The following is a 15,540-nucleotide window of genomic DNA, read 5'->3' as shown; positions in this document are numbered from 1 at the left end:
CTGAAGATCCCTTGATGTGGCGCTGCTTTGCACCATCCCAGCAGCGTTTAGGGGTGTCTGGGCACTTCATCCCTTCTCCTGGTTGGGGGATGCCCTGGTGTTACCAGGAGGAGCTCGGTCTCCTGGCCGCCATCGCCGCTCCAGGATGGGATTCCAACAGCTTTGACCACTTCCATCCTCACGGATCCCTGTGCCTGATTGCCTCTGCACATCCCAAAGCAGCAGGAAGCCTGTCCTTGCCAAACCCGAGTGCTCCGTGACGTCGCTGTTGTGTGGGACCCTCCTCTGAGGTGCTTTAGTCGGGTGCCAAGCCGAGATTTTCCCCCCCTGTGCTCCGTGCCGAGCCCCCGCCCTCGGGGGGGGGGAGGGAAGCAGCAGCATTCCAAGGTGGGAAGCAGCTGTGCCGAGGGCTGGGCGTGATCCACGTCCCGCAGCGGGCTGGGCTGGGCTGGGCTGGGTGGCACATGGCCGAGCGGGGAGGGGAGCGGGCTGGAGCTGCCTTCCCACCTGGCGAGCAAACATCGCCGTCCTTCTGTCGTGTGCTTGCACACCCAGCCCCCCGTGGTGTTCCTTGGGCACACATGGATGGGATTATCCGGGCCAGGCCTCCTGTGCCACTGGTTTTCTTTGAGCTCTGTCTGTGGGTTGGGGTCTGGCTCGGAGGGAATCCATCCCTGCGTGACAAGTGCTGCTCCCAGCTTTTCCCAAGTCGCTTTTGGGAACAGGCTGGCCCCGGGGGTGGGAGGGGAGCGAGGGGCCTTTGGGACATCTCTGGGAACTCATTTCAGACCTAATTAATTTAAACCATGCTCGGAAGGGGGGTGCAGTTTCCGTGTAGGATTGTTCATCCCGCAGCTCTCCACAGCTCAGAGCAGCTCCTCACCCCGAGGGCTCCCCCGGAGCAGCGTGGGGACACAAAGTGCAAAACTACATCTTGCAAAGCAGCAGTTCCTTCAAATCTGTTGGGAATATCCCAAGGGATTTATCCCAGCTCCACATCCCTGCAGGTCTCAGGTCTGAGCTGGCTCCAGGAGAGGAGCTGGTGGCACATCACCACTTTTGTGTTGTCCCAGGGACTGACAAACCTTCCCAGGGGATTTTCCTTGTTCCTTGGAGCAGGGTGTTCCTCAGGTCAGGGCCCAGCTGCTCCGAGTGCTCCCAGCTTTTTCATTCCTTTTTTTTCACCCCGAGTCCCTGAGTCCTCCCTTTGTGTGTCAGTGTCCTGGCACTGCAGCCCGTGTCCCACGAGCCCACCCTGGCTCTCCAGCTGTGCCAGATGCAGCTGTCACACCTTCACATCGCCCAAAATGAGGTTGGATTTGGGAGGAGCTGAAAGGGAACATGAGCTACGCGTGGCAGGAATGATTTACTGGGGCAGGAATGATTTACTGGCTGTAACAACGCGGGTCGTGTGTCCTGGGGGGTTCCTGCAGGCAGGGAGTGATGCTTATCTCCACCTCAGGAAAGGGAACGGATCCAAATCCCTCTCACCATCCCTCTTATCGTGGTTTGCCCATCCTCAGCAGCATCCCGAGAGGCTCCAAGCACGAACATTCCCCCCGAGGGAGGTGCCGAGGGCTGGGCCGGCGCCGGGAGTTTTGAAACGCAGCGGCCGAGCAGGGGTTGCCCCCTCCTCGTCCCACGCTGCTCCCGGCCTCGCCTGTGCCGTGGGATGCCTGGCGTTCCTGCGAGCATCCCGGGGCCGCCGGCCGCTGGATTGGCTGCGGGGGCCAAACCTTGCCTTTTTAGGCTGCGCGTGGGCTCCCGCTCGGGGCTGCGCTGCCGCCGGCCCCGCTCCGGTCCCGCCGTGGGCCGGGGTGGTCGGGATCCCACAGGGATGGGGGAGCCTGGAGCTGACCCGTCCCCAGCAGGAGCGACGAGTCCCGGAGCTGCCGAGGGGTGTCCGGGGTCGGTGCTCCCCAGTTTGCACCAGCTCAGGGGTCAGGGGATGTCCCCCTGCCTCGGGTCGGGATGGGATCCTGCCGGGATTTGGGGATGTCCCCCTGCCTCGGGTCGGGATGGGATCCTGCCGGGATTTGGGGATGTCCCCCTGCCTCGGGTCGGGATGGGATCCTGCCGGGATTTGGGAATGTCCCCCTGCCTCGGGTCGGGATGGGATCCTGCCACCCACTCCGTGCGACTCCTGACACAGCCGTGCTCCTCCACAGGGGACTCTGGCGCTGTTGCTTCCATCACCCCCCTTCTCCCACCCCCGCTCTGTTTGGTTTGGGGATCATTTATTTTAAAGGGGTTTTTTTTCCAACATGTCATATATGGCAGCCTTTCCCCCTCGGTGACCTCATGTTTGGCGGGGACCCAGCCAGGCTGGGATGTGAGGTGGCAGCGGGACCCCGGGGCTGGGGGCGTGGGGGGGTCACCAAGTGCCCGGCCAGGGGACAAATCCAGCCCCTGTGAGCTGCGTCACAGGGAAAGGGAACAGCCTGGCAGAGCCATCGCTGGGGGATATTGGAGCTGTGAACGGACTGGCAGTGCTGGGGGACCCCGTGTCCCTGTCCTGCTCCGGGGGTGACAGCCCAGGTGGGACAGAGCCATCCCTGGGGGACATTGGAGCTGTGAACGGACTGGCAGCGCTGGGGACGCCCCGTGTCCCTGTCCCTGTCCCTGTCCCTGTCCTGCCCCGTGGAGTGGCAGCCCAGAGCCCGCTCCCTCCCTCTGGCACCATGGGGCCCACCAGGACCTTCCCTTGGTCCCTTGGCTGCGGTGGGACGCTGCAGCTCCTTGTCACTGCTCCAGTGCCAGGGTGTCCCTGCCCCGGGCACAACTCGGGATCAGCCTGGGCCACCCCGTGCCTCAGTTTCCCTCGAGCCCCGCGAGCTCTGGGGGGTGACTCCGGGGCATCTCTCCTGCCTCCCCTGGGTGCTCCGGGAGACTCCCTGGTGAGGGCCCGTTGTCCTTAAAAAGGCAGCCGGGAGCTCGGGAGCTGCTGGTTGGCCTCTGCCAGGGCCAGGGGCCTCTGCGGCTCTGCTCCCACTGCCAGGGCTCGGCCGCAGGGCTGGGGGTGGCCCCGGCGCCCCCGGGCTGTGTCCGGGCAGAGGGGCTCGGGGACAGCACCCACCCGACCCCTGGAGGGGTCTGAGCTCATCCCGCCCCCAAAATCCCCCGGCAGGGATCAGCACTGGGTGCAGCCGCAGCGCGGGGTCGGGATTCGGATCCACAACTCCCGGCCACAACTCCTGGCTCAGGCCGAGGATTTGGGGCACGAGGGGCTTTGGGACACCAAAAGCCCAAAAACGGGGGCGGGGGCAGAAAACCACAGGGAGAGGCAGCTCAGAAGCGCTGGATGCCAGGGCTGCGGGGGGAACCGAGGCCGGGAGGAGGCGAGGCACCAACCCCGCGCGTTTCCAGCATCTCAGCGATGCCAAATTCCCATCCCGGCTCCGGGGTGTCCCCGCGGCGGAGCCCCAACACCCACCTCCACCCGGGTGGGGTTTCTCCACGTGCTCCCCAGGAACTGGGGTCACTCGCACCTCCTTTTTCCGAGCCCGTCGCTTATAAGGACTTGTGTCTCGCTTGTTTATCGGAGCGGAGCATAAAAGGAACGTCCTCACAACGGGGCCGCTGCCTCCCAAGCATCCCCACATCCATTTTCCTACAATAATTAACCGTGCTGGGTCCTACCACCAGCCCAAGGTCAATTTAATGAAATAAAACACCTTATATGGCCATATGGCCAACACACCATCACTGAGCCTATTTAGGGTCTTTGTTTAGAGAGGATCCGCCTCTGAGGTTCCACGGGCTCGCTGGTATTTATACCCACGGCACATCGGGGCTCGGTCCCAGAGGAAAGGAGCTCTCGCCTCTGTGGTGAGTACTGCCCTGCCCAGCCCTGCTTCCCTTTTTCCTTGGAGGAGAGCCGGCAGGAAGAACACCCGGGGTGGTTTCGGGGTGCCTCAGCATTTATGGGGTGGCCCCAGCTCAGTTTGCGTGGCACAGAGGGGGTGCCGACCTCGGCACGACCCCACAGCTGGGGGCCTCCCAGGAGGTGACGAGAGCTGGGCTGTGGCCAAAGCAGGTTGTGCTCTTGTAGAAATCCCCGTGATTTGGGGTTTTTTGGTTTTTTGGGCTCCTGCAAGGTTTTGCCTGTTTCCCTCTGGATCTGGGAGCCCATCCTCTGGTGCAGGGTGCACCCCTGGGAAGGGCCTTCTCTTTTTCTCCCCGTTTTTGGGAGTGGATGCGAGGTCAGAGCAGCAAAAGGCTGCTGAGACAGAAGTGGCTGAGAGGGCATCACCTGACAAGCCCTGCCCGCTTTTGGGGGGCACCAGCCGGACATGGCAGCACCGGAGCTCCCCGGGGAGCACGGGCAGGAGGCTTTGGCACCGACTTTGGGCACCGGCTGGAGAAGGATGGAGAAGCAGCATCAGCGTGGAGCAGCACCCACGGGGAACCAGCATCACCCCTCCCAGCATCGCTGCGCCAGGGTCAGAGCATCCCTGGAGGATTTTGTGGGGCCGCCCATCCCCAAGGACTCCAACGCTTCCAACCACAGCGCCGGACGCGGTGCCGCGGGACAAACCTCGTCCCCCAGCCGCTCTCTAACGCCGCTTTCCCCCCTCGCCACAGCTTTTCCCCCAGGTCCCCCTGAGCACCAAGCGCTGCCGGCCCCACCATGTGCGAGGAGGAAACCACTGCCCTGGTCTGCGACAACGGCTCCGGCCTCTGCAAGGCCGGGTTCGCCGGCGACGATGCCCCTCGTGCCGTCTTCCCCTCCATCGTGGGGCGGCCCCGGCACCAGGTGGGTACCCGGGGGGGGCCGGGGGCTGCCCCTGCCCTGCTCTAATCACCGCAGCGTGGCTAACGAGGCCTCTCTCGCTGGCGTTAGGGTGTCATGGTGGGCATGGGGCAGAAGGACAGCTACGTGGGCGACGAGGCGCAGAGCAAGAGGGGGATCCTCACGCTCAAGTACCCCATCGAGCACGGCATCATCACCAACTGGGACGACATGGAGAAGGTGAGACCCTCCCGGGATGGGGAGCGGGCGTAAGCCCCGCCTTCGGTTTGGGGTAAGACCCCAACTCTTTGCCCGGCCTTAGATCTGGCACCACTCCTTCTACAACGAGCTGCGTGTGGCCCCCGAGGAGCACCCGACCCTGCTCACCGAGGCACCCCTCAACCCCAAGGCCAACCGCGAGAAGATGACCCAGGTACGGCACTGCAGCACCCTGGGGATGGGGCTGGACCCTCCAAAACCACAGGAAGGGCTGGGGGATTTGGGGGTTTTGTGGGGAGCAGTTTGGTGCTTGGATAAGGGCAGAGATCCCCGTGGGAAGTTTGCGTGTGCCTGGTGGCCCCGGGGGTCTCTCGGCAGCACATGCGGGATTTGCCCCGCGAGGCACGGCCCCTCCACGGGTTCCCCATGGCCCCACGTGGCTCTGGCAATGCCTCACGGTGCCGTGCCGCCCCTTACCCACGTGCTCCCACACCACGCTCCGTGTTCCACAGCACGGCTCGGTGATCCCTGTCCCCTCTGCGCCCTGCACTGACCCCCGTGGCCGTGCAACGCCACCATCCACCCACTGTTCCCTGCACTGCAGCGATCCCTGTGCTTTCCCTGCAGTGCCCTGACCCCAGGAAGGCGCAGCCCCCACGGGTTGGGGTGGGGTGGGGTGGGGTGTGCCGGTGACCCCCGTGCCCGCCTCTACCCCACTGCCCCTCTCCCTTTCCCTGCCAGATCATGTTTGAAACCTTTAACGTCCCCGCCATGTACGTGGCCATCCAAGCCGTGCTCTCCCTCTACGCCTCCGGCCGCACCACCGGTGAGTAGGGGACCATCGGTGATGGGGACTGAGCCAGCTCGGAGTGTCCCCCCTCACCTTCCCCCTCGTCCCAGGCATCGTCCTGGACTCCGGGGACGGCGTCACCCACAACGTGCCCATCTACGAGGGCTACGCCCTGCCCCACGCCATCATGCGTCTCGACCTGGCCGGCCGCGACCTCACCGACTACCTCATGAAGATCCTCACCGAGAGGGGCTACTCCTTCGTCACCACCGGTACGGGGCCGGGCAGGCGGGCTGGGTCACGGGGACCCCGCGGTGCCGCCGGGTTGAGCCTCTCCCGCCGTCGTGTCCCGCAGCCGAGAGGGAAATCGTGCGCGACATCAAGGAGAAGCTCTGCTACGTGGCCCTGGACTTCGAGAACGAGATGGCCACGGCCGCCTCCTCCTCCTCGCTGGAGAAGAGCTACGAGCTCCCCGACGGGCAGGTCATCACCATCGGCAACGAGCGCTTCCGCTGCCCCGAGACCCTCTTCCAGCCCTCCTTCATCGGTGAGCCCACCCCAATGCCCCCGGGAGTGGTTGCCCCATCCCCACCAGCAGGCAAACAGCTCCCGTGGGTGCCCTTTGCACCCCAAATGGTGGGGCAGACCCATGGGTGCCCCTGTGGCTCTTTCGGGGAGCCCTGAGGAGGGACGGGCGGGAGACAGGGAGCTGACAGCCCCCTCCCACCCCAGGCATGGAGTCTGCCGGGATCCACGAGACGACCTACAACTCCATCATGAAGTGCGACATCGACATCCGCAAGGACCTCTACGCCAACAACGTCCTGTCCGGCGGCACCACCATGTACCCCGGCATCGCCGACCGCATGCAGAAGGAGATCACGGCGCTGGCTCCCAGCACCATGAAGATCAAAGTAGGTGTTGGGTGACCAAACTGTGGCCACCAGCACCCCAGATCCTCTCCCGGTGTGGGTTTGGGGGGGATCAGGGGTGCACCCTAAGGGCTCTGTCTGCGCAGATCATCGCCCCGCCGGAGCGGAAGTACTCGGTGTGGATCGGCGGCTCCATCCTGGCGTCCCTCTCCACCTTCCAGCAGATGTGGATCAGCAAACCCGAGTACGACGAGGCCGGACCCTCCATCGTCCACCGAAAATGCTTCTAAGCCCCCTCCCTGCCCCGCGGGGGCCCCCCGTGCCCAGGCTGGGGTGTCCCGCTCCTCCTCGGACCCCGCTGCTCCTCCCCACCGCCCACCGCACATTAAAAAGCCTTTTCTCCAGGCTCTGCGCCTTTCCTGGGAGATCCGGGGCTGGGAGGGGCTGGGGGGGGACTGAGGGTGACGGGAGGAAGAGTGGGGCAGCCCTGACCTCGCGATGGTGCCCACGTCCTGCTGCTGATGGCCTTGACTCTGCCTTGCTGCCCCCAACCCCACGGCAATGCCCTCAACCCCACGTGGGTGACCCCAACCCTGCCCTGATGCCCTTGACCACACACTGGTGTCCCCAGTGTCGTGTCGGTGCCCCTGACCCTTTGCTGCTGCCCCCAGCATTGATACCCTCAGCCCCACAGTGGTGCCATCTTCAGGGGATGCCCCCAGCCCCACATTAATGCCCCCAACCCTGAGCTGGTGACCCCCACCCCACACTGGGGACCTCAACCACGTGTCCACACCCTTGACCCTGTGTTGGTGACCCCCGTCCCGTGGTGGAGACCCCAATGTTGTTCTGGTGACCCCAACCCCGTGTAGGTGACCCCAATGTTGTTCTGGTGACCCCAACCCCACTTTGACGCCCCTGACCCCGTGTTGGTGCCCCCCACCCCTCCTTTTGTGCCCCGCCCCCCGCATTGCTTGGACGTGCTGTGGGCAGCGTCTCATTTGCATTAATTACCATACTGCCCTCGGACCCCCCCTGTTCCGCCCCCCCCCGCCGCTGTTTCCGGCCCCCCGCCTTCTCCCCCGCCCACTTCCCGCGCGTTGACGTCACGGGGCGGTGGCGCGCGCTGCTGATTACCATGTCATTAGCATATGACGCGGGAAGGCGGAAGCGGTGGCGGGATGGGGCGGTGCGGGGCCGCGCTACGCCTGGCCCTGGAGGGGAACATCGGTACCGGGGGCGACGCGGGGACAAAGGGAGCGGCGGGGGAGCGGGGGGATTTGGGGTGCGAGGGAGGGAGCGGGGGCGGCGCGGGCTGGAGCATCCCGGGCTGCGAGTCAATGTCCGTGGTTGGTTCTCAGTGCTGCGGGGGCACCCCAAAACCTCGCGCTCCTGGGAGGGGGGACACAAAGGCTCCCCCCGGGTTCCCGGGATTTGGGGTGAGGGACACCCAGGCTCACCCCGTGTTCCCAGGGGCCAGAACAGGGGGACACCCAGGCTCACCCCACATTCCTGGAAGCAGAGATGGAGGGACACCCAGGCTCACCCCAGGATCCCGGGATTTGGAGCAGGGGGGCACCAAGGCTCACCTCGTGTTTCTGGGATTTGAGGGGGGGACACCCCACATCCTCAGGGTCCAGAGTTGGGGGGACACCCAGGCTCACCCCAAATCCCCAGGGTCCAGAGCTGGGGGGGACACCCAGGCTCACCCCAAATCCCCAGGAACGGGGCTGGGGGGAACACCCAGGCTCACCCCACATCCCCAGGAGCGGGGCTGGGGGGGACACCCAGGCTCACCCCAAATCCCCAGGAACCGGGCTGGGGGGAACACCCAGGCTCACCCCACATCCTCAGGGTCCAGAGCTGGGGGGACACCCAGGCTCACCCCACATCCTCAGGGTCCAGAGCTGGAGGGACACCCAGGCTCACCCCGCTCTTCCTCCGTTCCCGCAGCCGTGGGGAAATCGACCTTCCTGAAGCTGCTGGGTGCCACCTTCCCGCAGTGGCACCTGGTGACAGAGCCCGTGGCACAGTGGCGCAAGGTGCCGGCCGGCGGCGCTGCCCAGGTAACGGCGATTCCGGCCGCGCCCGGGCCCCGCCGGCCCCACACCGGGCCCCTCATCCCCCACCCTCCCTCCGCAGGCGTCCGTGGGCTCGGCCAACCTGCTGCAGATGATGTACCAGGAGCCAGCCCGCTGGTCCTACACCTTCCAGACCTTCTCCTGCATCAGCCGGCTGAAGGCGATGCTGGAGCCGCCGGACGAGGGGCCCCCCGGGACCCTCCACCCCGTGAGGGTCTTTGAGCGCTCTGTGTTCAGTGACAGGTACCCGGCACCCCAAAAACAGCAGGGAAAGAGGGATGAAGGGATGGGATGGGACAGGGAGCATCCACAGCAGCCGGGTTGTGATGTTGGGTCCCCAGGGTAGCAGAGCCACCGTCCCCAGTGGCTCCCAGAGCAATGCTTAATTTCAGGAATGGGATTTTGGGGTAATCTGGGGGGTCTTTAATGATTTCAGGGGCTGCCCTATCCTCACTTATGCCCGGTGGCAGCGTGAAGCCCTTTGGGTGATGTCGGGCTCAGTGGGGCTGAGCTGTGCTGGGCACTGCACGTGCCCCAAATCAGGGATTTTCACCTCGATTTAACCACCTGCAGCTCCTCATCGGTGCAAAAAAAGCCAAACAAACAAATGGCTGCGAAACCTCCTGGGCGTGGGGGGTGACGGAGCTGCCCGGTGCCCTCTCTCCATCCCTTCCCAGGTACGTCTTTGCCAAGAACCTCTTCGAGGCCGGGCACCTGCAGCCCCTGGAATGGGCCATTTACCAGGACTGGCACGATTTCCTGCTGCGGCACCTGGGGGCCCACGCCGCCCTCCACGGCTTCCTCTACCTGCAGGCCAGGCCCCAGGTGGGTGCCGGCTGCAGGAGGCGACCAGGCCCACTTAGATCCCGGCAGAATTGCCGAAATGTTGGGGTTTAACCAAAAGTCACCGCCCTGGAGGAGCAGGGCCTGCTTCTCTTCCCATGGGAATGCTGGTGGGAGTTTTGCCGTGGATTCTGGAGTGGGTTTTGGGGAGAGGGGGCTGCAGCATCCCCCACGGTGCTGCTTCACTTGATGCCCACGTCGCTTCTCTCTCCCACTGACCTCCCATGTCCCTGCATCCCGTTATCCTCCCGTTTCTCCACCTCATCCATCGTTATCCACCCAGACGTGCCTGGAGCGGCTGCGGCGGCGGGCGAGGAGCGAGGAGGGCGGGATCCAGCTGGGATACCTGCAGCAGCTCCACGCCCAGCACCAGCACTGGCTGGTGGACAGGACCACGGAGTGAGTCCCAATCCATGGCTGGCACCCTGGGCTGGGGCTTTGGGGTGACCCCCAGTTTGGGGGGTGGTTTTTGGGGGGTTTTAATCCCTCCCTCCCTCCTGCAGGATCCACTTTGCGGACGCGCAGCGCGCGCCCGTCCTGGTGCTGGACGTGGACAAGGACTTCGAGCACGACGTGGCCCTGCAGGGCGTCCTCATGGCACAGGTGGGGTGGCACAGCCTGGTGGCTTCCCGGTGCCATCAGAGCCACGCTGGCTCTGAGCCCCTGCTTCAGTTTTCCTTGGAAAAAATAACTTTGGCATTGTGGGTCCGAGTTGGTTTAAACCTCAGGTGTCCCGGCGCCATCCCGGTGCCACCCCAGTGCATTCCTACACCATCACTGTGCCAGGGCCATGCCAGTTCCAACCCCACACCATCCCAGTGCCATCCCGGTGCCACCCCAGTGCCACACCCTCAGTCACGTTCTCCTTGCAGGTGGAGGCCTTCGTGGCATCCCTGAGCGCCGGCACTTCGCCGTCACCTCCCGACCCTCTCGGAGCCGGGGAAGGGGCATCATCCACCTGAAGACCCCGATCCCAAGGACAAGGGACACGTCCTGGTCCCCAGCCGCGCCCTCAGCCCGTTTGTCCTGGGCGAGGGGTGGATTTGAGGCGGATCCTCAGAGGCGCAGCCGTGTGAGGAGTTTTGGGGGCAGGGGGGGCTCCCCGTGCTCGGGGGACCAGGTCCTTGCTGTGACCCCCTCCCCACCTTTAGGGATCCCCAGCTGGGGGTGCTCCCTGAGGTTGGTTTCGTGCACTGGTTGAATTCAGACGGAAAATCCCCGCGTTGAAGTTACACCCGACCCCCCGTACTTTGTTATTTTGTTATTTTGTATCTAATTTTTTCTCCTTAAATTAAGATCAAATTCCTGCGGAGCTGCTCCGTGTCTGCGACCGGGGGGAGTGCAGGGTCAGGGCGGCTCTAGGGGGACACGGGGGGACATTATTCCCTCAGTTTTGGGGTGTTGTGATGGGGGGGAGCAGTGCCCTGGGGCTCTCTCAGGTGTGGGTCAGGCTGGGCTGGATTTGGGGCAAAACGAACGGGATTTGGGACCTGCTGGGGGGGGGTTTGCTGGTGGGGGAGGGCATTGGGTCTTTAGGGGGGACACCTAGAAGAGGGGGGGGGGATGGTGCTCGGCCTTTAGTGGGGTTGTGAGACCCTACATAAACACGGGAGGGGCGGGGACTGGGAAGGGGGGGCGGGGTTGGCGTGGTGAGGGGGATTTGGGAGGCGGAGGGGTAGGATATAGGGCCGGGAGGGGGGGGGAACCTGGGGTGGGATAACTTGGGGGGCTGTGGAGCAGGGTATGGGCGGCACAGGAGCCAGGCTGCCATCCCCTGGGATTTTCCCCGGAGACCCTACAATAACACAGAGCCAGACCCGCACAGACCCCACTGGCGACCCTACAAAAACAACAACAGAGCACCCACAGCTGACGGCCCTACAAAACCAACGCGGTGCCGCAACCCCCCCCCCCCCCACGACAATCCTATAAAAACAACCCGGCGCACCCCGACATCCAGCGACCCTACAACAACAACCCCAAAACAACAACGGCCCGGCGCACCCCCACACCCAACAACCCCACCACAAACACCCCCACACAACTCGCAGCCCCCTTCTCCCCCGCTCCCCCGGGCCAGCACCGGGGCCCCCTCCCCGTTCCCCCCCCCCCCCCCGAGGCTCCGGGTGCCCCCCGGGTGCGGAGGGGGCCGGGGGGCGGCTGCGGGCGCTGCCCCGGAGCCCCCCGGCCGCCCGGCGGGTCCCCCCGAGCGGGCGCTGCAGAACAAAGGAAGCAGCAGAGCAGCAGCAGCAGCAACGTGCGGCAGCTCCGCCGCGGGTCCCCTCGGGGTGCCGGCGACATCCAGAGCCGCCCCCAGCCCCTCTGCGCCGTGCCCGCCGCCCCCCGCCGCCGGGCGAGCGCTCAGCTCCGGGGCGAGCCCCCGTTCTCAACGGGGGGGGCCGGACCCCTTTTTTTTTTTCCGGTAAACTCTCTTTATATCTAAATTTGGGGAGCTGGGGAGGGGGGGGGAGAGGTGGAAAGTTGCCGGTGCGCGGCTGAAGTTGTGAAGTTTGTGCGGAGCCGCGCGGTTTGGAGGGGGGGGAAAAAAAGCGAAAAGGAAAATGGGGTTGGAAGAAAGAAGGGGTGGGATTAAAAGCGGGGAGGCAGCACCCCGGTTTGGGGGGAGCTCGGGGGCAGGAGGGGTGGGGAGCCCAGCGGGGCCGCCCCCCGGGGTGGAATCAGCTTGGAGGTTAAAAGTCGGGGTGACTTCGCGGCTTCCCTCGGCTCTGTCCCCGCAGGACTCGGCGGTGTCCCCAGGGCGGGGGACGCGGTGACGGCGGGATGTCCCTGTCGCCGGACACCCGGCTCCGCCAGCCCGGGCCAGCCGCCGCTGCCCCCCCGGCCGGGGGGAGCCCCGAAATCTAAGGCTGCCCCCGGGATGGAGATGGAGACGCACGAGGGGCTTCGCCGGGAGGTGAGTGATCCCCGGCTCCCCCAAACCCACCCGTCCCTCCCCACACCTCCGCAGTTTCGGGGTGATTTGCGGCCCCTTTGTAACGTCACCGTGACTTGGAGGGGGCTCGTCGGGGTGGGCAGGGAAAGCCCCTTCTCGGTTGGTGGAGGGGTTTGGTTTTTTTTAAGGGTATTTCCGTGGGAAATGGGACTTTCTGCTGCCTAAAAGGCCACTTTGATGCCTTAAACCCCCCCCCGCCCCCCCCAGAATTTCAGCTCCTCCCTGGGGCATCCCCGAAACAGCGCCGCGGGATGGGTGGCAGCAGGACAAAACCCACATTTCAACTGAATTCCTTGGAATTTCTTGGCATGGAAGAGGAAAACGCTGCACGAAACCCACCCGGGCGGGGGGGGGGGGGGGGGGGGGGTGTCCCCAGAAAGAAAGGGGTGGCGAGGAAAGGGAAGGCAGAGCCGTGCCCGGGGGGAGCATCTCGGAGCTAACAAGTCGCGGCGTTTTCTTCACCAAAAATTCCAACGCCTTCCTTCGGCGCTTCTGGTTTTACCGGCCGGGGTGGTTGTAACCGGGATCTCTCATTTTGTGCCCGTCGTGCCCACGCAGGAGACAGGGAAAAGGGGGGGCTGCTCCAGCTGGGGGGTCTCCAGCGTGGGAGTGAGGGAGAAATAGAGAAACATCTGCTCGGGGTTGGTTGTTTTGGTGCTTCCCCCCGCCTCCCACCCCCCCCCCAAAAAAAGAAAATTGCCGCTGCTTTGCTCTTTTGTGGTATTGGGGGTGCGCGGCTGCCCTGCGCCTCTGGGTCGTATCCAGCGGGTTTTTCCCTTGGAATGGCTGGTGGGAGGCTGGGATGGGGCGGTGGGGACGTTGGCACAGGTGGCTCGGCCGGCGCTTGGCACACGGCGAGGCGGGGGAAGGACTTTGCCCTTGGCGAAACGCGGCTGAAAGCCGATGGCGAAGGTTTGTCCCCGGCGCTTTTCCAGCGAGGATCTGGGGGGAAAAAAAAGATGATTTATGAGGATGCTGCTGGAGCCAGGGCCGGCAGCGGCGGGATCGCCCAGGAGCCGGGGATGGTGCCGGTGGCCGAGCCAGGGGTGTGCCACAATTCCCACGTCCCGGCGTCTCTCCCGGGGTGGTTTGGCAGACGGAGCCAGCCGGGCAGCCAGCCCCTTCCCAGCACCAGTTCCACCAGTTCCTCCGGCTCGGCCAGGCCCGGGAAAGCCGGCTCTGCCCCCGCAGCTCCGTGCTCCTGCTGTCCCCCTTGGGGGCTGATCTCCTGGTCCCCATCCATGAGGATTTGGGAGAGGAGGACGAGGGAAGATACCAGAGGTCAAGGTTTATCTCCGCTCCCCATGGCGCGGCTCTGTCAGACCCTCTCCTGCCTTCCCAGGCGGCTCTGGGTGTCTTCCTCATTTGCATAACTAATCAACGTCTCGGGAAGCCGCTCATTACGGCGGAACAGCCCCGCTCCGCACCGGGAGCCGCCGGTGTCCCCCCAAACCGAGGGAAGGATGCTCCCAGCTGCCTCCCTCAGCTCCGGGCAACAAACCCGAAATAAACCCCACAGAAAACCCCGTTCCCAGCAGGAACGGTCACGCCAGGCCCCCAAAACCGCTTTGTGGGGTGGCGGCGATGGGACGTGGCGCAGCTCAAGGTGTCCCTGGCGCGTCCCTGGGGCATTCCCGGCGCTCGGAAATGAAAGCCCCTAACTGAATTTGGCAGGCAGGCTCGGGGCCGAGCGCTGGAGATTAGGGATAATCTCATTTAAAGCATTACTAATAAAAGTTACTAAATTTGTCCATCTCCGAGGCTTTCCCTGGAGGGTTGAGGTGGGATTTTTTTTTTTTTTCCCCGCCAGTGTGAAATCGCCCCAAAACGTGTCTGGCATCTCCAAAGAAAAAGCATCAGGGGGATGGATGGGATGAAGGACAGGCTCGGGTTCGGCTCATTTTCATTCGGCACATCCCGGTGTCACCTGCAGGATGTCACCCGCCTGCCGGGGGCTGTCCCCGGGTAATCCGGGGGGATTCTCACCATCTCCGTGCCTGGAAAATGGAAATATTCCCAGTCCTGGCTGTGATGTGAGCAGCTAAAAGGACTCGGGAGCAAGTCCGATGGATGCCGGCGCGTGCTGGAGCGGAGGAGGAGGACGGGAGGGAAGAGGCGCCTGTCAGGATGAAATCCCCGCCGCGCTCTCTGCACGGAGCTGTTGCCCGGCAGAGCCGAGCTGGGCCGGGCACAGGGGGTTGGCAAGCCCGGGCGCTGCCGTGCGAGGCTGGAAATTTGGGGGAAAACCAGCTGCCAGCACCGGTTTATCCCAGCTATTCCCGTGGGAGTCGCGTCGCTCAGAGCAGAGGTCGGATCCCGGCGCGCTCTTGGCTCACGCGTGGCCTTTTCGGGAAGAGAGGAGCTCCAGGGAACGTGGCAGGGATGGGGATGTCAGGTCTGTGCTTGCGCTTCCACCTGGACTCGGGATCTGGTTCATCCAACCCACTGGGCATTTCACGGGACCCTCAGATCCCTTTGGAAAAGAGTTTTCCTGGGAAACCTTCGGAAATTTTGAGTTTGTAGCCATTTTGCTGGTGATTTAGCTGAGAACGGGCTTGGAAAACTCCAAGCGTTGCAGGAGCATCACCTCCAAGCCTGGATGGAGGAGTTTTGGGGGGAATTCGCCTTCCTTGCTCCCTTTTTTCCTTCTCCCTCCCCGCCGCCTCCCCCAAAATACTTCTGTGCATCACAGGGAGACCCGCCAGCTCCAACATGGGTTGGAAAAGCTGGAGCTGAATTCCACCAGGACTTTTTCAAGGATCCAGCCCCACCTTAACCCTTTCGCCGGCCAATTCCCACTGCTTTCCCCACGGGAAAACGCCCGCATTCCCCCCTTTCTTCAGCGGGGGCCTGGATTTTGGGGAAGAAGGGGCAATCAGACGACGTGCATGTTGTTGGAGGAGGATTTAAATGTTTCGAAGGTCTGATGTCCCCAAATTAATTAGGGGCCAAAATTAGTGATGACCCCAAATTAATGATATCCCCAAGTTGATGAGGGCCCCAAATGATCAATGTTCCCAAATTAACCCAACCAAATTAATGCACAAAAC

The 15,540-nt window shown here is 64.0% G+C and overlaps 2 protein-coding genes across 2 annotated transcripts; both read left to right on the top strand.

The window, feature by feature from the left end:
• Positions 1-7: 7 nt before the first annotated feature.
• On the top strand, positions 8-6,903 carry ACTG2 (actin gamma 2, smooth muscle; the record flags this gene model as incomplete). Its single annotated transcript, XM_082298239.1, has 9 exons — positions 8-290; positions 4,585-4,756; positions 4,844-4,972; positions 5,055-5,165; positions 5,693-5,777; positions 5,852-6,013; positions 6,097-6,288; positions 6,474-6,655; positions 6,760-6,903. The coding sequence occupies exons 2-9, from the start codon at positions 4,631-4,633 to the stop codon at positions 6,901-6,903; spliced, it is 1,131 nt and encodes a 376-aa protein (XP_082154365.1). The 5' UTR covers positions 8-290; positions 4,585-4,630.
• Positions 6,904-7,764: 861 nt separating this feature from the next.
• Positions 7,765-10,775, top strand: DGUOK (deoxyguanosine kinase; the record flags this gene model as incomplete). The annotated part of the gene is made up of 7 exons (XM_082298247.1): positions 7,765-7,843; positions 8,567-8,679; positions 8,756-8,937; positions 9,372-9,519; positions 9,821-9,936; positions 10,041-10,140; positions 10,410-10,775. 7 exons carry the CDS (start codon positions 7,765-7,767, stop codon positions 10,497-10,499), a joined length of 828 nt encoding a protein of 275 aa, XP_082154373.1. The 3' UTR covers positions 10,500-10,775.
• Positions 10,776-15,540: the final 4,765 nt, after the last annotated feature.

Source organism: Coloeus monedula (genome assembly GCF_965178545.1).
Source record: "Coloeus monedula genome assembly, chromosome: 28".
Classification (NCBI taxonomy): Eukaryota; Metazoa; Chordata; class Aves; order Passeriformes; family Corvidae; genus Coloeus; species Coloeus monedula.
Note: the sequence above shows the minus strand (reverse complement) of the source record. Positions and strands in the feature narration are given on the sequence as shown.